This window comes from Lissotriton vulgaris, unplaced genomic scaffold (genome assembly GCF_964263255.1).
Source record: "Lissotriton vulgaris unplaced genomic scaffold, aLisVul1.2 SCAFFOLD_468, whole genome shotgun sequence".
Taxonomy (NCBI): Eukaryota; Metazoa; Chordata; class Amphibia; order Caudata; family Salamandridae; genus Lissotriton; species Lissotriton vulgaris.
The window spans coordinates 152240-175794 of NW_028241185.1; the positions used below are offsets into that span (position 1 = coordinate 152240).

Genomic DNA, 23555 nt, shown 5'->3' on the forward strand with positions numbered 1-23555 from the left:
TCCTCAGCGTGACCCCCGGAGGGGGGGGCCGTAGCAACTCTTCGCCCCTTATCAGTGTCCTCAGAGGGGGGGCAATTCCCCCGGGTCTCGCCCTGCTGTTTATAGCCGCAGGGAGGGGATGGGGGGGGGCCGTCAACCCCAGGCACACTTTCGGCAAAGTCTGCGCTCTCGGGAGGGGGGAGGGGCCGCTGGACCGGTACCTTCACTGCGGCTACGGCCGCACGTCTTAGCACGCCGCCCGGGTGCTCCCAAAATCGAGTCCGTGGTCTCGCGGCCCTGCTTCAACGAGGCGCCGCACTCTCCCGTTGTGCCTCGATCCTGCTTTCCCGCCTCCGTCGGGTCGTCCGCCCGCTCCACACACCTCGGGCAGGTCTCGAGAGCAGGGGCCAGTCTTTGGACGTCGCGATGCAAGGATAGAGAAGGATATTCTGGTTCATGCACGGCGGAGCTGCGGGATTAAGCAGCCATTACGCTTGCCGGCTAGCTCCGCCCCCCAATGTTTTTATTTTTACGCATGGCAAATAGAGGTTTTTCCAACTGGAGGTCCAATCCGGTTAAAAGGTGCCAATTTGATAGGATTATCTTCTTGTATTTATTGGTATGTGGACCAAACATGGATACACACACCAGTTTCTCCATAGGAGGTTTCACTCTTTTGATTAGCAGGGTGTCTTGTGGTGTGTACCAAGCTCTTTTGACAGGGTGTTTCATGACTGCTCGTTCAAATGCGATCACTTTTGAACAAGCAGTCATGTCTTTAATTAACCATCTTGAAAAACAAAAACAAAATGTTCAAATGAACATATCGAAACAGCACGAGGCGAGTAATCTGTGATTATAAAACCCGCCAACAAGGGGGGAGCACTTGTAGTGTGGGCCAGAGACCTGTATATAGCAGAAGCGAACAAACAAATTTTGAACAAAGAATGGTACAGACCGCTGAGTGAAGATCCCACCCGCCTTATCGAAGAAGAGATAAAAGAAAAACTCAAATTGGGCCTGGACAAAGGAATCCTGGGACCAAAGGAGTATGACTACTTGAACAAAACAAATCCGCGTATCCTGGTCATTTACTTCCTACCCAAAATCCACAAAAACATGACAGACCCGCCCGGGAGACCGATGGTCTCCGGGTGTGAATCAATATTAGAACCAGAACCAGTGGTCAAATATGTTGACATTTTCTTGAAGCAGTTCATCAACCAAGTACCCTCATATTTGCGAGACACTACGGACTTCTTGAATAAAATTGAAGGTCAATCGTTCAACAGTAATTTGCAGTGGCTAGTGTCCTTCGACGTAACGTCACTTTATACACAAATCCCCCAGGACGAAGCGCTAGAAGCCATGGAGTTTTATCTTGAAACACGTACAAGACCACACCGAGTCACGACAGCTTTCATCTTAGATCTGGCTCGAATTGCATTGAAGGGTAATTATTTTAGGTTTGAGAACACGTCCTATATGCAGGTAAAGGGCTCAGCAATGGGGTGTCCTTTCGCACCTGAAATATTGTTCATGGCCCTGTTTGAACAAAAATTTATCGACAACGATAATCCATTCAGCGACTGTATCACACAGTGGTACAGGTACATTGACGACGTCTGGTGCATGTGGAGTGGCCCTGAAGAGCGACTAACACAATTCCATGAATGGTTAAACGCAAGACATCCAGATATCAAATTTACCATGACAAAAAGTCGATCAGTATTGACATTTCTTGACGTAGAAGTATTTGAAGAGAATCAGAAACTAACTACAACACTACATCGGAAATCCACTGACAGAAATACCATCTTACACTATCGGAGCTCCCATCCCAAAAATCTGAAAAACAATTTACCATACGGACAGCTACTAAGATTAAGGCGCAATTGCGCGCGCAAAGAAGATTTTATGGTTAATGCATCCATCTTTAACGACCAATTAAGAGATCGAGGTTATCCCCGAAAATTGTTGAAGCACCCTGTCAAAAGAGCTTGGTATACACCACGAGACACCCTGCTAATCAAAAGAGTGAAACCTCCTATGGAGAAACTGGTATGTGTATCCACGATTGGTCCACATACCAATAAATACAAGAAGATCATCCTATCAAATTGGCACCTTTTAACCGGATTGGACCTCCAGATGGCAAAACCTCTATTTGCCATGCGTAAAAATAAAAACATTGGGCAAAAAATAATCAGAGCCGACTTGGGACGAACACCATCGCCAGTCAGTGATTTGCGCACGCAGTGGAAGTTACCCCCCGTTCAAGGTCACAAAAATGTGGGAACTGCTCCGTCTGCGGTACGACAATTGAGGGCCATGAGTTTATACATGACAGCATTTAATGGACACACAAGGAGTTCACTAACTGTAAAACTAGGAATACCATTTATGCAATCAAATGCCCATGTTCTCAAATATACATTGGCAAAACGACCCAACAGGTGAACCAACGAATCGTACACATAGATCGGGAATCAAAAATCAAGTACTGACCGCCCCAATGGTGCAACATTTTGTTGACCAACAACATTCAGAAAGAGACTTTCAATGGACTGTACTATCCGGTATTAAATTGCCCCCACGAGGAGGCAATTTAGAAAATATGCTGGCGAAAAAAAAGAAGAGTATCTAATACTAAAGTTCCATTGTACAACAAGAGGATTGAATGAGCTAAGCGAGTTGAACCAAGCACAAACTTGAACATTGGAACCACAAGTCCCAGAATCCAAAGGGACAAGGAACACGATGATGACACGCATAAAGGCAGAGGCAGCACAAGCATTGAGTGATACACGTTTGGTGAGAGAAGACTGAATCTATGCCAGAAGAACACAGCTGCAAAGTAAGTGAAACCCGCCGCAAACACCGTTATGAAATGTGAAGTAGACGGGCGGTGAAACTGCCATACAGAACAAAAATGTCACAGTGGTTCAAGTACTCCATCGCGACAACGTGCAATGTAATAACATAATGTGCTGCAGCAGATGGATTAATAAGGACGATGAAAGCGCACATTTAAACAAATAGCTTTCCATTTACACTGCGTTTAAAAATAAAAAGTTTCCTCTGTTTGGTTGCAACAGGAAATGATGCTGCCCCAAATTTAGATGAGGATGCAATTCATCTGGTAGAAGAGGAACCTTTCATAGAAGTAAGAGAAATGCCGTGGAAAGCTCCTCCTAAGACACAAACAGTAAGCAACTTCGTTCTGTATAAACAATGGCAATTTAATTGTTTGCAGGGTGAATTCAAAATGTCCTAAGCTGACCGTGTCTGGAAACACGAACACAAGTGGGGAGTCATTGAAATAGATGTATGAAGAGTACAGTAAGTGCTTCCAACTCTAAGTCATAAAAAACAAAGATAGTAGTTAAGATTGTCCCATAACGTCAGACACAAACGTATATAAAATCAATGTGGTTGTGTTTAGGGACAGAAGATGGACCTTTAAAAGAACCCCATCAAAAGCTATAAGGTACCCTTGGTATGTACCTAGTGGGTTGGTTTATTTAAAATTTTGATAAGGAGAGGCAAAGAAGGGCGCTACTCATTATATATTATTTTGTTAATTACCAGGATTACACCGTGGTCTAAAGCCCTGATGATAATCCCCCAATGCAGAAGGGGATTGGAAACGCGTCGGCACGTCTTTAATCATCTGCGAGGGACCAACATTGAATGGGACTCTAGTGAGGGTGTCATAATTGCAACATACCCCAAGAGCGAACTTTTATAAAAAATAATTTTCCCCGCAGCCTGCCTGTCATAGTGCCACATAGAATTTGAATTTTGTCAGGCAATTGTTGAAATTTTGGACTGGTGTAATTAATTGATGCAAATACAACAGTGTTTTGTCTTTATTTTTGATTATAATATGTTTTTGTAAAATGTTTTTCATACAATTTTGATTCGCACAATATACTGAATGAAATGTGTATTCCTCCTATGCATCAAGAGTAATGAACAGTTGTTTAAAATGAAGTTGAATCAATACAAATTTGAAGTAAAGTACAATAATTTTTTGTGTTGTATTTCGAATCTGCAGTATTAATTAGCAGTACTGAAATTAGTGGCCTGGTACCCTTTGTTTGAAAAAATGTATTAGACGTCCTGCCAGGCTCCCAGAACGGACGAAACCCCTTTGGTTTAAACATGTCACTGCAATTAGTCATCGGGGACTGAATCTGCTGCGTCTGAAGATAAGAGTTTTTGCAGTGATTGTAAAACCTATGCTGTGAAGTAGATCTGCTGTTTGGGTGTGTGCTAGACATTGCCGTTTTTGCTGATGTTCTTGATCAGCTAGTCATCTAAGTATGGATAGATGTGTATGCTAGCTACTGTGGTAAATCTATTTACCCCATGTTTAATTTATTCAATCTTTCAAGTCAATCAGATAGGGTCCCATCTTGCTGGAAAGTGGCTAGACTGATTTCCTTGTTACAAAACCCATTGCAAAAGAACGCAATTGGCCAATTTTATGCCTATTTCGTTGCTCCCTGATGCTTCTAAGATGACTGAAAAGCTATTTAAGGCACAGCTATCCTTTTACTTAGAGCAGTATAAACTCCTTCTTCACAATTTGCAATCTGAGTGCAGACCAAGACAGAGCGCAGAGACTGCACTGGTTTAAGTGACAGATTCAATTAAACTGGCACTGGATCAGGGTAAACAGATCGTCCTGGTCCTGTTGGATTTTTCAGCAGCATTAAATACTGTTTTCCACACCCTCCTGTTACGTCTAGAGGACACTGGTGTGGTTGGCTCTCTTTTGGCATTGTTCAGCTAATTTTTGGAAAATTGTAGTTAAGCAGTTTTGTCTGACCCCATTTTCTAGGAGCCAAAAACACACAATTGCGGTGTGCCATAGGGCTAGGCCTTGAGCCCTAGTCTTTTAACCCGTTCCCTGAGTTGGCTGCCGCGAGCACTACCTTCCGGGTGCTGCGCACGACCAAAGGCCGACGCAGCCCCGCCCACTTTGTAGAACGCCCGCACCGCGGCAACGGGTTAATATTTATATGGCACCTCTAGCCTCATTAGTGGGATAATTTAGAATCCATATTATATCTTGTGCAGATGCTACTCACCTACTCCTATCAATGCACAAGGATACCTGTAGGAGGCTGGTTTAGTATATGGTGCTAACTTATGTAAGTGTAAAAAGAACAATTGATGGGCAGAATGCAGAACAAAGTCATACATTCACCCCAGTACAGAGATCTGGGCCTAAATCCATAGTTCTGCTCACCATGATATTCCAGTTCGGACCCAGCCATATGCAAATCAGTATAGACCCTGCGCCCCAATGAGAACAGCCCAGCCCAACTGCCAGGCCAAGTCATCCATGGACTGGAAACAAGCATCCCAGGGCCAGTTTCGGGCTTTCAGCCCTCATCAGCCAGGATAGCTTGACTCCAGTGGCATGGAGAGCACAGAACCCACGTCTGGTCATACCCGGCCCACTCTGGGTGACAAATGCAAAAAGAACAATTGATGGACAGAATGCAGAACAATGTCATACATTCACCCCAGTACAGAGATCTGGGCCTAAATCCATAGTTTTTTTGCTCACCATGCCATTCTAGTTTGGACCCAGCCATATGCAAATCAGTCTAGAACCTACGCCCAATGGGAACAGTCCAGACCGACCTGCCAGGCCAGGTCATCCCTGGACTGGAAACAAGCATCCTAGGGCCGGTTTCGGGCTTTCAGCCCTCATCAGCCAGGATAGCTTGACTCCAGTGGCACGGAGAGCACAGGACCCACGTCTGGGCATACCCGTCCCACTCGGGGTGACAAATGCAAAAAGAACAATCGATGGACAGAATGCAGAACAATGTCATACATGCAGGGATGGAGGACCAGGCTTGGCAGTTCGAGCTGGACTGTTTCCATGAGGCACAGGGTCAAGACTGATTTGCATATGGCTGGATCCAAACTGGGGTGGCGCAGTGGGCAAAAGAACAATGGATTTAACCCAGATCTCTTGACTGGGGAGAGTGTTTGAATCATTCAACATTCCATCCATCATTTGTTGCAGTTACACTTTTCGCCCTAAGTGGGATGGATATGCCGAGGCGTGGGTCCCTTGCTCACTGTGCCACTGGATGCAAGCTAGCCTGGCTGATGAAGGGTGACATACCCTGAAACCGGTCCCAGGATGCTTGTTTCCGGTCTAGGGAGGACCTGGCTTGGCAGTTAGGTTGGGACTGTTCCCATGAGGCACAGGGTCAACACTGATTTTCACATGGCTGGGTCCATACTGGGGTGGCGCAATGGGCAAAAGAACAATGGATTTAACCCAGATCTCTTGACTGGGGGAGAATGTTTGAATCATTCAGAATTCCTTCCATCATTTGTTGCTGTTACAACTTATGTAAGTGTAGCACCCTGCACTAATCCAGACAACCCTTATGGTGATTTTAGTGGTCTTAGACAACCTTAGAAAGCTCTCTAAGTGGCAGTTCTGGAGAGCAGCCTTCAGGCTTAGTCCAGAAGGAGTGTTAAGCAGCTTGTTTTACAAGCACTTAATCTTATGGAAGGAGTTAAGTGAAAAAGAACCACACAGTGTAGTTATAAAAAATATGTATTTATTGTTAACACTCACTAACACAATGTATTATTGCCTTCCCAGAGATATAAACACATTATACACAATACTTTGTTGATAGACGACGTAAATAGCAAAAACACACAGTGGTCTCCAGGGGCAAACCAAACCATATACTAAAATAGTGTAATGCGAACCATGACTTACAACAAGAATGGACCCAGAAGACGTAGACAAGTCAGGGACCCAAGGAACCACACAAGGTGAGTATCTAGAATCCCCATGGAGGCTATGTGCCGAGTGGGAACACGACCGCGTACTCAATGGAAGTCAATGGGTAAGTCGCAGTTGCAATTTTAAAGAAGGACCCTTCCCAGCGGACCCTGAAAAAACCCTGTGGAAGATGTAAGGTTGGAGAATCACCCCACCTGTGGATACCCCAGGAACCAGGATACCCATACCAGGGAAGCCGGTTGCATAGGTGTGAAGTGACATCGGAAACCGCAGAGTACCACAATGGAGGACTTCAGGAAGATACAGCTGATGAAGGTGAAAGTGTCCGGTGGAAACCTAAGGTGGATTCAAGATGAGAGGTACCTGCAAGCAAAGAGGACAGAGTCTATGCCAATCAGGAGTGACCAGGAGGCACGGAAGACAAATGCCCACTGATGTCGGGGATGCAGGAGAGTTCACTGTGCCTTTGAAGTTTCAGCTGTACCGACCAGGCGATGAAGAGGAAGTCAATGAGCTGTGTACGAGCTGTTCCATGCCCGATCTCAAGAGCCAAGCGGTCAGTGTCAGGCAGGGGCACCAACAAACCTTGGCAGCAGCAAACAACGTAATTGAAAAAAAAAAGGTGCAGTGTCGGGACCAGCAAGATCCAAGTGACTCACCATGAGTAGGTAAGTCAGAGCAAGCCCAGAGCAAGCAGGGGAGCCCACTGGAGTCGAAGAAGACCCTCAAGAGGACCCACAGGAGTCGTAATAGGACCTCAAGCAACTCAACAAAGGATGAAGGCCCACTATGCACAGGATGCGGTGCAGATGAAGATCTTGGTTGCAGGAGATGCTTGAGGCTGGAGATTCTTGGAGCCCGAAGATCTCTGGAGGAGAGAGTCAACAGGCCTTGGCAACGGCAAGGTGGCACGGTGCACAGGGGTAACTGCTCCAGCGGTTCTGACGAGGTATACTAGCCTCCAACATGGGAGGCAGACAGTTCAGGCCTCGAGGGTGTTGCAGAACCACAATCCGTGTTGCTGAACCTTCTGTTTTCTGTAGGAGCTCAGGAACATCAGATCGGTCAGCTTCATTGCAATGCCTGCAGATGGAGGGAAGGGACTGCTTCACTCCAAGGGAGATTCCTTCGGGTGTCTTGGATGTCTACATGCCTTGTGAAGAACCTGTATGGAGCACAGGCACAGACGTTACAGCAGACTTGCAGGACGACGAGACCAGAAGCAGCAGGAGTCTTCCCAGTTGCAGTATTGGTTCCCCAACGCAAAGTCCAGAGTGCCCAGATGGTCGAAGTTGAAGTGGTATTGGATCTGAATCTTGTAGAACGACAAATCTAGCGTCCCACCCACAGTTAAGCCCTTAAATACCATAGGGAAAGGGTTGGGCCGATACAGGGGTCCCTCCCAGAGGAGGGGCTGGACAGTGGGGAGATACTCCCATGTCCTTTGTCCAGTTTCAACGGCTCCCTGAACTGGAGTATGTAAGGAAGGCACCGAATATGCCCTTCAAGCAGACTCAGTGGTGCTGGCAAGTGCCCCCACCCTGTCCCAATACACAAAGTCCAGCCTGGGAGGTGGTCACCCCTCCCTGTGACATAAAACCTATTGTCCTGCCTTCCACTGCTTGAGCTTGGCTCAGCAGCAGGAGGTCAGAATCATGTCTCTAGTCGGCAGCAGCCATAGTTTGCTGTCCGGATCTAGAAGACTGGTATCAGGAGCACTGAGGGCATCCCGGAGGAGCTTTACAATACATGGAGTCATACCTCCCACACTGGCTATGATTCCAACATGTTTCATACCAAACACAATACGGTTAGTTACAGCCAGTTTAGAGATGTTCATCAGGTAATGACACATGACCACTCTGTATCGTAATGGCTGATCCACTTACAACCTGGGGGAATGGACTCCGAAGGTTGTAGGGGTGTCCTGCTCATGAAGTGACACCCTCACACTTATAACCGAGCACCCTGCCTTCAGGATTGAAAGGCCTGCTTTAGGTATGACTTACAAGTTTTACGTGTAGTGACTTCAGATAAAAGGAAACTTATATCCGTTTTAGGTGGTGCTAGCGCCAGCTTATACATGCTGCAATGGCAGGCCTGTAGTCACAATTTTGAGTGGTCTCCAATGGGTGGCATAATACATGCAGGAGCCCATGAGCGACCCTTGGGGTACCTATGCCCTGAGTACCTTAGTACCATACACTAGGGACTTACTAGGGTACCCCAGTAGCCAATCTGGAGTGTACCTAAGTGTACCTAAGTACTAACCATGTCCAATTTAGGGGAGAAGCACAGAGACTGGGACCCTGGTTAGCAGAATCCCAGTCAGACTAGTCAGTAAATGATGACACCAGCAAAAAGTGGGGGCGACCATGAAAGCAGATCCTACTTTCCTACAATGCCCCACAGTCCTGCAAAACCTTTGAGAACTGTTTGGCAGCAGTTTTGTGGATGGGGGCTAGCAATCATCACTGGAACATTGGAAAAACAGAAATTCAGCTAGCTGGGTATCCTGTGCCAAGTTGGGACTCGGAATGCCGGTCAGAGTGGGCCGGTCAGACCGGGCTGATCCCCCCCCCCTTCTCCGACCACTCTGGCACGGAATCTAGTGGTCAAGTTTGATTCTATGCTCTGCATGAACTCATAGATCTTTACTGTAGTAGGGTCATACTTTGCCTTATTAAGATCGCTTAACCGCAGCGCAAATTCCGCCACAGTACGGCGGTTTAATCAAGGGAGCGGGGGCGCGTTGGCCAACGAAAGTGCGTAGCACTACCGAGGTAGTGCTTGCGACAGCCGTCGGCTGACGCGCACAGCGAAGGGGTTAAAACGTTTGAGACTACTCCCTTTTCGGGTCACAAAGGACAGTAATCCAAGCTGTAATTATGTCACACAGATTATGCTAGTATCCTGTACTTGGGTCTGCCTGACTATGTGCTCAAGAGATTGCAGATTGTTCAGAACAAAGCAGAGAGACTACTCTTAAAAGTGCCTAGGCCTCTGTCAATTGCTCCCCATCTAAAGGAGCTACACTGGCTAACTGTTAAGGAGAGAGAGTTCAATTTAAAGCACTAGTCTTGGCTCACAGACCTTTCTATGGCACAGGCTCCCACTATTTTTCGATAAGGCTACAGTATTATTATGAGTTTAGAGCCCACTGTTCATCTGATGCCAACTTACTATCAGTGGCAAGCATCAGACAAAAAAACAAGTGGGTAGGGGCGTCATTCTCCTATCTTGCTACTCAAGCATGGAAACAACTCCCACTCCATTGCCGTACAATCAGTGGGAGAATATCTCTTTAGGAAAGCTGTGAAAACGTGGCTATTCCATCAGGCCTTGAGAGGGCTTTACTCGTTGGATGGGGTGAATTGTGAATTGTTGTAGTTTATTTTGCACTGGGACAGCTGATGCACTTTATACATTTTAAAAAAATGGTGCTTGTGTGCCTGTGTGTAGTCACCACTAATAGCCTCTCTGTGAATACCTTTAGAGCAGTTGTGGCTTTTAAAAGTAACACCTTGAACAGGTACTATGGTCAACTTGCCATGGACTGAAGATATTGGTGATGCACTTTGCCATTGCCAGGATGATAGTGACACCCACCTTTCCACCGATCACCTAACACTTAATATGCCAGCGCCCATGGATTTGGCGGTTAGTGTGCTTTTTGATCTTTTCGAGAAACTGGTCACCTTGAGGGCAGAACAGAAGATCGCAATAAAAATGGACATTCAAGAGGTGCTATTGCAACTCAGGCCTAAACCCTGACACCTTAAGGAGACATGCCTATGGAGGAGGATGCAGGTGTTAATACCACTTGCGGACGCATCCCTGCATAAAGGGCGGATCTAATGTTAGCACTGCTGATAGTTTTGGTCTCAGCAACTAACTCCTGTCCTCTTTTGCGATGCGCCTTAGAGGGGTGTTTTACCAACTACTCCCTCTTCTCCCAGTGGTACTGGTTGTACCTACAGAGGAGGGCCTCTGAATTGGTGATGCTGCACTGTGTGGCTGCACCAACTGTTACCATCTTTCCTGCAGCATCACTCTGATTGGACTTCTTGTCAGGCAGGGGGTTATTTCCACTGGCCTCAGCAGAAGCCCTTTTACAGGAAGTGTAGACAACTAAGCAGTCAGGGGGAATTTGTAAGAATATAAGTAACCACCCAGGCTTTCACTAGCTCCTTGAAGTTGTCTGAGGCAGATGTGAGCATACCCATAAGCAGTGAGGGGTAAAGGCCAACATTCTCAGCATCGGACAGAGTTTCAACCAGGACATCATTCTCGCCTTCAGCTGTGTGGAGCTTTTCTTGATGTTGTGCAACCCTTTGTAATATTGCATGGTGTGCAGAAGTATCATCTGGTGGAAATGGCTTGACAAGGTAGGGCTCTGGATATGGGTTATCTTGGGTGCCTACTACTTAGTCATCCCATGGATCATCCCCATCCTTGGACCTAAAGGGCTACTCATAAGGGTCATGTGGTAGTAAGGGCTCCCTGGTTCTGAGTCAGGGTTGTGTGGCATGCGTGGAGGCTAGTGTGGTGGTAGCGGTAGTGACGGAGAAGGTGTCTGGGTGGTAGTAGTGGGAATGAGGAGGAAGCTAGGGCTGAATCCCTGACCCTTTTAGGACTTGATGGTGTGAAAGGGTCAATATCTGTCCTCCCTCCAAGACAAACTGCCCTTTTTTGGGAATCCGGATGAGTCCCGGGCCAGAGCTTTGGCATATATTTTGCCCTTGTTAGGGTGGATGAATTGTTATTGCTGCTTTACATTCAGGACTTCTGAAAGTTTTTGAAGGACGGACCCCTCTGTGGTTTCATACCTGAGTTTCTAGGGTGGGCGCTGAAGCCAGTTACTGAGGTGATTTAGACATCAACTTCACCTCGGAGTACATTTTTTCAGAGCCAAGAAGGTGTAGGAAAATGGTGCGGCTCGCTGTCACTGAATGTGGTTTTGGCAGGTGTCCACCCAGCCACTAGAGTCCAGTGCAACACATCTGGAGGAGCAGAACCTGAATGTTTCGGATATTTCTGGTTCAACCTGAGACTCTGGTCTCAATGCCAGACCCTAACAGAAGCAACGGTTTGCCTATATGGATGGGCGGTTCAGGGCTCCAGGCTAACCCTACTTCAACATTTGTTTTTTCAGTGAATTTTTTGATCTTATACCATACCCAGCAGATCTAAAAGCCCAACCTGTGCAGGTGGCAAAACCCGGCTGCATATATCCTTCATCTGTTTGCAGTGGGGATTTACCACAGGGAATGGTCAAAGGCCAGACACTGCGCCCAACACACTGCAGGTGGCCATCCCCGCGGCACTCTGCCTTCGCAGGGCCCTGCACACACCTGCTGTGGAAAAACAATCCCCTCTACACACAGCTCAAGACCCTCCAGAGTAGAGGTTGCTGCAGGGCCTAAACTCTGGCAAGTCACTGCAACCACCTGCTGCGAGCAGCCAACCCACCCTGCGCAATGAGGGTTGGCAGCAGGGTCTGTCCTCCAGCCAGTTCCTTCTTTCTTTTTTTAATGTATTTTCAGATCCACAGATATCCAGGCCTCAATGGGATTTGCAGAAAGCAGCAAGGCCCATAGATCTGTAGATCCTGTGGCATCACTTGGATGAGGCTCGTACAAATAGATTTAGATTTTTTTCGTTTTGCTGAAAGACAGGCCACATGGACCTGGGTGTCAGCGTGTGCTCACCCTGCACCCTTGTGTGTCCTTACCTACGTTTTTTAAAACTTGGGAATCAAGTGCTGAAGTCTTCTGATAGCGGATGCAACATTTTCCATCAATGTTGTAGCCAGCCAAATTAACGAATCTGAATCAGAGGATATCCCAAATTAACATTCCAGATATACCCAAAATATAACCTCTTTATTCTCTCCCTAATTTCCTAAACTACTGAGCAAAGTTACACCAAATCAAAAAGAGCAGAATCTTTGAGTACATTTCTCACTTTGTTCCAAGTTAAGTGTAATTCTGTTCTGCTATATTTCCTGTATTGAAGAGTAAAGTACGCATTGGGAATGAAAGTGGGAAACCACACTTTTCTTTTTGGCATCACCCCTCCCCTCCATTTCTTTTGTCCGCCCCTTAACAGATCTGCACAAAACTTGCAATGAAGAACCCAAAGTGGATTCACTTTCGTGGAAAGTTTTTTTGCAAATTTGGCTTAAAACGTATCAAAATTAAAACTTATTTTCTACAAAAACTCTGCCTGAAGCATGACTAACTTGCACTATGAAAAATGGTGACAACTATCCAATTACTTTCTGCTTATCTGCAAATATGGTTTATTTCAAGATGTTTTGTCATGTGATGTAGTTATAAACAAAGGTTTTACATGTAGTGTTGTGGGGCCTGTCATACTACGCATTTTGGATGATCAAATTGTGTCTTTCTGCACTGGTTTATGAAATGACGACCTTTGAGTTGAGCAGCAGTCATTTCAGTTATTAAAGATTTTAAGGAAGATCCAGTGATTGACAGTTAAATGTCTAGTATTAACAAGAAAGGGTGCAATTTAGGAACAGGGCTATGAACTAGACAGTAGCAGTTAATAACCAGCCCTCCCTATCTTTAAAGAAAGCACTGCTTTCAGGTTTTTCTTAGAATTTCCATGATGTAGTCCTGAAATGCATCTTAGTTCCCCCTGTCGACAGGTGGGTTGCTACAGCACATCTTTGCATGCGACTCAGCTGGTTCTAGTGTGGGATGTTCTGTTTGCAGCCCTCTATCTCATTATGAATGTACCCTTTGTGGGAAAGAAAAGATGCTGCCAATTTACAAGAAAAGGGCTGAATAAGTTTACCTCAAAATTCCAGAATCACAATGTAAACATATTTAGTAGGGATTCGGCCCTACTTGCCAATGAAGCAGTTTTTAATTTAACTCTTCTGTTATCGCCAGCTGTTACTAATGCCGACTGATTTTACGCAGTCTCTAGTCAATTCAAACATGGTGTCTAAAATAAATATCGGTAGAATCTCAGATTTGTATGCCTCTACAGTAGCACAGCAGCAATCCCAGGGACAACGTTATACAGAGCAAAAGGCTTGCCTCCTAGGCTCATAGCTCGCCATCTACATGTTTCTGGTAAGAATTTTTTTTTACCCTGATCTGAATTGCAGACAGGCACTGCATCTGGATGGAAAGCCTACCTCAAGGCTCAGTCCAGTCTGGCCTTCGGTTCATTATCAAATAAATAAATGTCTCAGCTAAGGTGAGATGTTTGAGGTGGTCCGGTTAAAAGGATATACAGTGATAGGTTGTTACTAAGTACACACATGAAATCCACGCAAATATTATGAGGTTGCTACAGCAAAAACCCTTATTTGCCAAATTGTAATCTTGAAAATTCTCTGTGTACGTATATAATGTGCGGCAGGCTAGTATTCCTATAAAGCCTAGTGTTTTTTTTTTTACAGGTGCATTCTTGCATCAGGTTCTACTATGCAGTCTGCAATGGGCATAAAAGCAGTGCCAATTTTCTAACCTTAAAAAAGCAGCGAGATGTGTAGAAGCTCCAAGCTCTGTGGACAAAGAAAAACAAAAAGCAGCCCTTAGTCAAAGACCGCTAAGGTCAGAAAGAGGTATTTTAAAGAAGACTGGTGGTATGGATAGTGTGATGTTACCAACTCCATATAAGGATATGGTTTGTTCACTAAGATTCAGCATGGGAGAACAGTTTTTTGATGGGTAGCCTTCCTACTCCGAGCTAGATTATGGCTGTTGAATATAGAACGTTATGGCGGATTAGAGGGTGAAACCCACCACAGCTATTGATGTTTTGATATTTCTTGCAGTGGCAGGCTGTTCATGAGAACAAATTTGGTAGCATTTAATCCAAGATCAAAGAGTGACAACCTGGTCTGAATATGGAAGGAAAATAACCACATGCAGGGGATGTGATCTGCTGAGTAATGCTTCGCCAGCATGTTAGTGTTTGGAGAGCCCATGGTTGAATGAGATACCTCAGGAGGTCTATGTAACACTGACAATCACAGGGATAGGATAGAGCTGTAGGGAACACAATATGCTATTGAGGGGAGAAAAGGATTCAGTTTGCACGAACATGGTGGCCAGTAAACAGAAATGAGAGTTAGTCAAAAACCTTGTCTCCTATGCATATACAAGAAAAAAAAGGTAGAGAGAAATTAGCAATTGTTTTGAAGGTTGCTAAGAGCTCCGAACGAAATTATGTGACGAGAATTATTTTGTGCGCACGTGGACAGTAAGTTTCTCAGGAGCACATGGCATACATACGAGTAACAAGGATTGGCAATGCAAATAGATCTGGCTTTAAAGGAATGTTGTATGGTAATGTGAAGCATTACAAGCAAATAGCATGGCAATGGAAATGGAAATGTATTTGTGCAGAAGCAGAGAGCCGTAGAATAACACTGATGCAGGTTAAATAGTAAGGTTACAGTTGCACTATCAAACCACACTTAAAAATCCATGTAGGTTAAAGATTGCTCTCCTCCCACCTGTGCTGCTGCCATAGAAAAACACCATAAATTATCTAGTTATCTATAATCCTTTACAGCATTACAATGTCAAGCGTCTACCACTGAAAATTCAAGAACAGGCAGCTGGGTACATAAACAAAACGATCACTGCTGTGCTGCGGGCAACCACTGTTTTCTGTGGGAGTACATTACTTCTGCCCAATCAAAACATGTAGTATTGGCGCCCAACACATGGGCGGAGCCAAAGACCCTCTCCTGATGAATCTCACATCATTTTCTGGCAACTGCTGAGCTGTCAAGCCAGACCATAAAAACAAATACATGTATTTGGAGTGGACATGTTATTGTTCAGCGTTGCTAGGTTCAAAAAAACCAAAAGCAAAAGGCTCGATGATTCACTAGTGTAATGTTTTCTTATTTGTCTTGTATGAAAACATCACTTAGGAATAACTCCATCTGGAAGAACATGATTTGTTCTTGAGGTTTTGGTGACAGGAACTGGATGCCTTGAAGTCCTGGTTTCCACAATGTGTCTAGAAACCTTTGGGAAACCACATTCTATTGCCAAAATAAACTACAATAATAAATACAAATACAGTGTTCAGAGACATAAAGAACAGAATTGCAAAGTTCTTTAGATTACCATAACTGTACAATCCTCAGAGCCGCTTGCTATAACGTGATCGTTGTGTGGACACCAGTCGATGTCGAGCACTGGACCTGTGTGACCACATACTGTTGGGTATGACTTGTCAATTCTTCCAGACTGAAACAAAACAACAATAAAAAGATAAAGGTGTTGGCAACTACAAAATGTGCACAATTAAAGAACCAAAATATACCTTTCACAATTAAAAAGGACAGAATCAATACTTAACAAATGTGTAGCAACCAAAGGATCAGTAAAATGTAATTATTTTGAAGTTTCATAATATTCTTGCTATAAAACCCTGTTTTAATAAAAATGTATAAACATTGAAAACGTTCTTTTTAACAGTGACAGGAATTCATGGGGATGCTATTACTAAAGACGGAACAATGCAATGAATGAGCACATTATTTAACTAGATACAATGGTCGCCCAGTTTTAAGTATTATCCTCAAGTCCCTACTTTTCATCTATTGCACGCAGGTTCTACAATCCTTGAACCATTTGAAAGGGACATTAAACAGCCTGAAAAAACCCTCAGCATTATGGGTTTCCAGATCATGCTGTACATACTACCATAGCCCCTTTCCAGATTTTACCACACAATATATGCACACGTTAAACCTGCAGAACTGGAAGATAGTCGACGGTCATGTGTATCCATGAAGAGGTCATGGTGACCTACGTCATTTTTGATGTTCTAGATTTTTTAGCTCATCAATTACACCACTGCTGCCCACTGAGAGGTCACAACACTAGTGTGGCCTTGAACCAATTTTTCTTAGTTTGTCTCAATTGGTTGTAAGTAAGAGCAAACATGCATGGCCAGGCAGCGTTTGATTGTAAAATCTACTGGGTATTTGATATCATGTATGAGGCTCCTAGAAGGGCTCCCAACCAGGTACGTGGAAATGGCCCATAAGCATGATTGTGCCAAGAAATGTGAGGTAGATGAAGTGCTTACACGATATCAAGCACAGACAGACAATGTGCTAAGTTACATACAAGAGGCGTATCCTAATAAAAGTGGCTTAGAATCACTTTTGGTTTCCTCGTCCTCATTCTCTTATCCCAGTTGATCCTGATCCTCTTGCTTCCCTGCTTCCTCATAGTGGACTAACCTTGATCCTCTTTGTTCATCTGGCCAGAGCATCTTGGTCTTGGTTCTACTGCACTCAGTCATCCTGGTGGTCCTTGCCATCCTCTTAGCTCTCTCCTTTCTGGCCTTCCGCCTGGTGGTCGTATTCTAATGCTTCCAGTCTTAGTTCTTCGGTTGTTCATCCTCCAGGTTCTCCTTGTGATGGTCTGCTAATCCTGCAGGTGATCTCGGTGTTCCAAGTTGTCGGGGTCCTTTCACTCTTCTTCCAGGTTTTCCAACTAGTATTTTTTCTAGTCTTCTTCCTTCTAGGTTGCTTCTTCATCCTTGTGGTGCCACTCCTGGTTTTTCACTGACTTATTCTTCCTCCTGGTCTTCTCCCTTACCCTTTTCGACTTCTATGTTTTGGTGCTTTGTGTCCTGCTCTTCTTTCCTGATTCTCCTGGTGGTCATGCTATTGGTCCTCCTGAATGCCTCGTTTTTACTGAATGTGGACCTCTTCTTCATGTTGGTCCTGATGGCACTTGTCATAACGAAGGCATTTTTCTTTCTCCTCAAGGTATTACTCCTTGTCTTGGTGCTACTAGTTATGGTCTTTCTCGTCATGGTCCTGTCCAGTTGTACTTGGCTTCCTGGCGGTCCCGGTCCTAGTCATCAAACTCTTGGTCCATTTGATCTTTGTCCTTCAATCCTGATACTCTGAGTCCTGATATTCTAGATAGATACACTGCCACTTGTTTTGTGGGCCAGGGTCCTTGGGATCCTCCATACCCGATCCTTCCGGTTGTCCTGGACCTTGCCTTCTTGGGGACCTTGTGTGCCTGGTTAACCTTCTTCTCTTGGTCCTTGTCCACCTGGACTTGATCCTTCATGTTTTCAAATTTCTGGAGCTCCTGATTCTCCAAGTCTCTTTGGCACTTATTCACTGGTTCTGATCCTACTGGTCATCATGGTGGTTTTGGACCACCATCCTCATCATCTTGAGCTCTTCCTCCTCCAATTCCTGGTCCTGGTCCTTCTTCAGGTCCTGGCCTGGTTCTACTGGTGGTTCTGGTTCTCAACGTTTTGGTGGCTCACTGGTTCCTACTGATCGTCCTTCTCCCCTTAGACTCCTGGTTCTCCTGGGATACACAAAGTGCTGGTACTTATGGTCATAATCATCATCCTCCTTGTCCTCTTCTTCAGCATGGTCCTTTTCTTCGTTTCCTGGTTGTTTTGGGTGGCCAGGTAATGGTCCAACTGATCTTTCTTGTACTTTATCACCCTGTTGCACTACTGACGGCTACGCCCCAGGCAGAATGTGCAGCCTAGATGTCACTCTTGTAGCTGTGCATGCAGTGAGCCAAAATTGAGCAGAGGCAGTGGTAAGGAGCAGTGTTTGTTTACCAGGTCCCTGGCGATTGGGAGGACTGTGACTGTAGCACAGATATGCTACTAAATGCAGGTTTAGAAACAAGTTTAGCCTTAAAGATTCTAATAATGAAGATTTTGATCACCTGCAGTGAAGACTTTAAAAGAAATCCCCCAAAATTCAGGGAAATGGTCCAAAACTATGTTAATGCCCAAATTATGATAATGGTCACTTTATGATGCATCGAAGCCTGTCACTCTGGGTTTGTATTATATTTTTGTATTATTATTATTTTGGTTTGTTGCCGACATTCAAATTCTTCTGAGTGGAGGCCATATCAAGTGGGTCCTGTCTGAACAAACATTTGTTTTCGCACTGGCAGAGCTCAGACTGGCAGGATCAGGACCATGTAATGCCCTGGAACCAAAGATGGGTTGTGTAGTTTCACACTTTGAACATTCACCACAGTAGCTATATAATCTATTTGCGAAAAATAAGTAGAGCTTGATTTCAAGTCACCCCATGTGCAAATATAATAGGTGTCCCTACGAGAAGATAGGTGTCCATGAGAGAGGGTAGGTGCCCTTAGCTATCCACACTGACAAAGTAGGTCTAAGACTAGAAGAGAAGATGACAAGACCTTGATGAGAAGCCTGATCTGATGCGTGGAAATATAAACGCTGACTGCAGTTTTCAGATCCAGCCCATACAGCTCTCCATCCTTTTCTGTGGAATGAGACAGAGTGAAAAAAAGAAGGGAGTGTGACTGATTGGCCCAGATGGAAGGGATTTACCACCTTAGGAAGGAAAGTAACTCTGGTTATGTGTACAAGCTTGTTGGGGGAAAAGGTGCAAAAAGTGCCAGATTCAGGTCATCGCCTCTGGTATTCAGACAGTTGGCTAGATGATTTGCCACACGCCACATCTCGTAATGGTGTGCCCAAGACTAGACCCTCTGCGCCTTTGTAAAAAGTAGTTGGGACCCGACTTCCCCGCTTGTTGATCTACGACGACATGTTCATGTTGTCTGTCAAGAGCTGGTCTGAATGACCGTGAAGAGAAAGAAGAGCTATCTTGAACGTTAGACAAATTGTCCTCAATTTGAGCACACTGATCTGCAAATTCCGCTATCCTGGACATCAGATGCCTCTCCGAAGTCCTGGCTTCCAGGAGTCAGTTGGCAGGTATTGAAAAACTGGAATACCTGGCCTTCTGTGATGGGCTGTCGCCATCACCTTCATGAAGACCTGTGAGGTCGATGTTAGTTGAAAAGGAATCACTGCAAACTTGTATTGGGTCTTGCCCTCCACAAATCACAAGTACTTCCTGTAAGACTTCAGCATCAATATGTGGAAATACACGTCCTGGAAGTCAAGTACCACCATCCAGTCTCAAAATTCCAGCACCAACAGTACTTGAGTTAGGGTCAGCATCTTCAAATTCTCTGTCTGAAGGAAGATGTTCAAGACCCTGAAGTCCAGGATCAGACAAAGACTGTCATTCTCCTTTGGAACAAGGAAGTTTCCTGGCATGGCACTCTTGTCCAAAATCTTGCTCTGGCACAAACTCCAAAGCTCATCGGAACCAAGGTTGCCACCTCCTGCCGCAGCAAGAGTAGGTGTTGCTTTGAAAAGTCTGAACAGGTATGGGAGAGCCCGAGTGTGAGCATCATGTCAAAGGGTAGCGTATACCCCTTTTGCACAATCTGCAAGATCCACTGGTCAAAATGTGTGGCCTTCCAGGCCTGTGGAAAGGAGGACACCCAACCACTCATCAGTCATGAGTGCCTCGAGAAAAGCAAACTAGAGCTGCTTCCCTCTGTTGGCTGGAGAGCTGCTTCCCTCTGGTGGCTGTACCTTCAGGTACATCACAAGGATTCCCAGCATCATTCTGGTCTAATTTATTGTTCCACCTCAGTCGTTTTTAAAAAAAATATTTACACCAAATCGCAGGCAGAGACCATAGAGAAGTTGTGGAAGTAGAATAGAATGGGGACTGTAGTTCATTCCCGATAACAAAGACCACTGCATAACTTCAGGACATTGTTATTGTGCACAAAGCCATAGAAGCATGAGATCCAATTACACGTCGGGCAGCTCAGGGCTACGTCCTCAGAAACAGTGCAATCTAAATATAGCACACAACAAAAGTGAGCAGAACTCTCAGATGCTTAAAATGTCAAGTCGCAATAACAGAAGGTAAAAGTCATTTATATTCAACTGCTGACTGATTACTCTTAAGGCCAGAACAAATCCAAAAGTAAAATGATGAAACAGTGCAACAAAATTGCATTTCTTGAGAAAATTATAGGTCAAACCAAGCCTTAAAAATACGTTCCAGGAGTGTAATCTTGTTTTCTTCAGTTCCTCCAAACAGATCTACCTCATTAATTCAGGATCACACCAATATCTTTAAAAGGTAGAGAGGAAATGTACACGCTGTTTCCAAAACAGAATGTGATTCCTGATCTCGTTGTTCATAGTCTTCCAGAATTATGAATCAGCAAAATTCATAACCATTATGGTACAGAATGTTATTACTTATGGGCATTCACTGGGACCAAAGTCAAAAAGGGTTTAAAGCTCTCCAATAGAAAATAATGTGCAAAAATACGTCTTTTATGGAATGGCAAACCAACACTTGTCCAAAATCTTAGCAGTCTATTTAAAGCAAAGTTTTTAGGTTTCGGCTACTGTCCCGCTGCGTAAGCAGTGGGAGGAGCCGAAATCTTTTGTTAGTAGTAGGGGGGCCTGAACACGCCCCTCTTCTCCATTGGCTGGCCTCGTAAATGCTGGCCAGCCATTGGAGGAGAGGAGCGTCACTGAGTTCAGGGCCCGCCTTGACGCGATTCGGGGCGTTTCCGGGCCTTTTTTTATGTCCCGCCCTCTCCTCTTCCCATTGGCTGGAATTTTACCTTCCAGCCAATGGGAAGGGGAGAGGTCGAAAAACACGCCCCCGAATCCCTACACGCACTCCCATTCCACCCCCGTCCATTCATTTCCCTGTCCTTGCCCTCCCTCTCTCCCTTGGCCTTGTTCATAGGTGTTCCCGCTGAATACGTCCAAATGGTAAACTAAGGGCTGTGCTCATCAGTTCCAGGGGCGTGTTTTAATGCCAATTCGTCAATTTAAAAAAAAAAAAAAATTCTCCCGGAAACAGGTATGTGCGTCACCGTAGAGCGCCGTCATTTTCTTTTTCCCATTAAGCAACTGGTGTGCGCGTCAACGTGCCCTGTAAACAATCGTCAAAGAATGCACAGAACAAAGCAAGGTTCCTTTAAGAAAGAAGATGTGTACGTCACCACGCTGACGTGTGATGCATTTGGCCGCTGCACATGGCTGGAGACATGCGCAGAACAGTCTCGCTACAGAGACCCGCACTACAGGTCACGGCTGAAACACTCCAGAGAGAGTGCTGGGGACCACTGAGTAGGTGTGCATGTGTCAATAACTTCCAACGCCTGACTCGTGCCAATCACACATATGCTTGGTTCACCTACACGCAAGGAATTTACTTTCCACAATTAAAGAAAGTCGTCATATGCAGCGAAGTCTTCCTCAAGCGCTCCAAACGTAGTACCTTAATAAGGGTTCAAATCAAATCCTTGTGTGAAACCACGTAATCCTCTCGCAGCACATGCAGAGTTCTGTGAGGAAAACACCCTTACGATCTTCGTCACTTGGCAGGCTGAGACGATGCTGGCAACCCGTGGCAGAAAATTGTGGTAAATAAAATATCAACCGCTAACACAATGTCTAACAAGTTTCTTTATTCAGCCTGCCACTACGTGACCTTCCTTCCCTTGCCAGCCTTAACACGAACTGTCGGAGGCATTCTAAACATGACATTCTGTTGCAACCTTGGTTCCAAGATTCCATTACTTAAACACAAATGACAGGTTCCAAGTGCTACACGACTCAGTAGCTTTCCCATTGCATTCTGGTCAATGTGGTCCATGTTTTGCAAAGCGACAAATATATATAATTTTAACTAAAAGAAAAAAGTTTTTGGCTCGCACCACACAAAACTTAGGGGCTCAATTATTAAAGAAAGTTACAAAAGTGCATCCATGGTATAGAACTTTGCTTTAGTGCCATTTTGCGTCTTTCATGAATTCACAAGTATTTACAGAAGTAGGCCTGGAAACCGTACTCGTATAAATGTTTGTGAACTGCATTTTAGCACAATCAAATATACGTGTGTATGTTTGCTCATTGAAAACCTGCTAAGCATTTTCAAGTTCACTTTCCCTACAACCCCTTTTTCTCACCTTGGAAAACGTTTACAAGTCAATTAGATTTAGAAAGCATCCAGTTGCTAAGACAAGCAGATCTTTTATAAAATTCGATACCCCTGAAATTGGATTAACTCATAATAAATGTTTTTGAGCTACATTTATGGCAATCAGGGCAACACCTGGTAACACTCAGGTGGTAACATTTAGTTAAGCATGAAGATATTCTCATAGCAGTGGGAAAACGTGTTAAACAGTAGCAGTGGGCAGCCTGCACTGTATCAGCATAGCACAAGGCTATTAAAACAAGCATTTGCAATGCAATAGGTATCGCATTTACGTGAGTTAAGCTATTGGCATTGTAAATGACAATGCCTTTTATTTATGTTTTAAAAACGAAAACAAAAATAAAAGGCATTGTTATTTACAATGCCAATAGCTCTAACTTTTAAAAAGGCGAAACCGTTGCATTGTAAATGCTTGTTTTGTCAGCAGTCAGCAGATGAATAGTGCCAAACAATTTAATTAATAGAAGCTCTGACATTTGATCAAAATATTGAGCCTGAGGGGGATCGATGTACTTCTCCCACATCAGATTGGTAATAAGTGTAACAAATTGGCAAAATATCCCTGTGGAATGCGGCCGGATCTGGTGTCTCAGTGAACTAATGCTTACACTCAGGGGCCTGTGTTCGACCTCATGGTCACAGGTTCAAATCCCAGCGGGTCCACTAAGCTTTTCATCCAACTAAGGTCGATAAAATGAGTACCATTGAGTTGGGTAACAATAAACATCTGTCATTCAGCCCCAAGATACCCCGTAAGGGGTGAACGTGCGCTTTACAAATACACGTTATGTTATGGTATCTAGTTCCGTCCGAATTACATGTTCCTGCCTTTGTGACGCCCATCACACTGAAGCCTCTGGTCTGATCGGATGAAAATTTTGACACACTGTACATTTCTAA

General features: G+C 44.7%; 1 protein-coding gene across 2 annotated transcripts in view; it reads right to left on the reverse strand.

Annotated features, from left to right (window-relative positions):
• Positions 1-23555, reverse strand: part of LOC147672090 (coronin-1C-like) — a 501805-nt gene that overhangs the window by 133978 nt on the left and 344272 nt on the right. For both annotated transcript variants that reach the window (XM_086948042.1, XM_086948043.1), the window contains exon 3: positions 15901-16023. In XM_086948042.1, coding sequence (XP_086804168.1) covers positions 15901-16023 — 123 coding nt within the window. The remainder of the gene's footprint in view (positions 1-15900; positions 16024-23555) is intronic.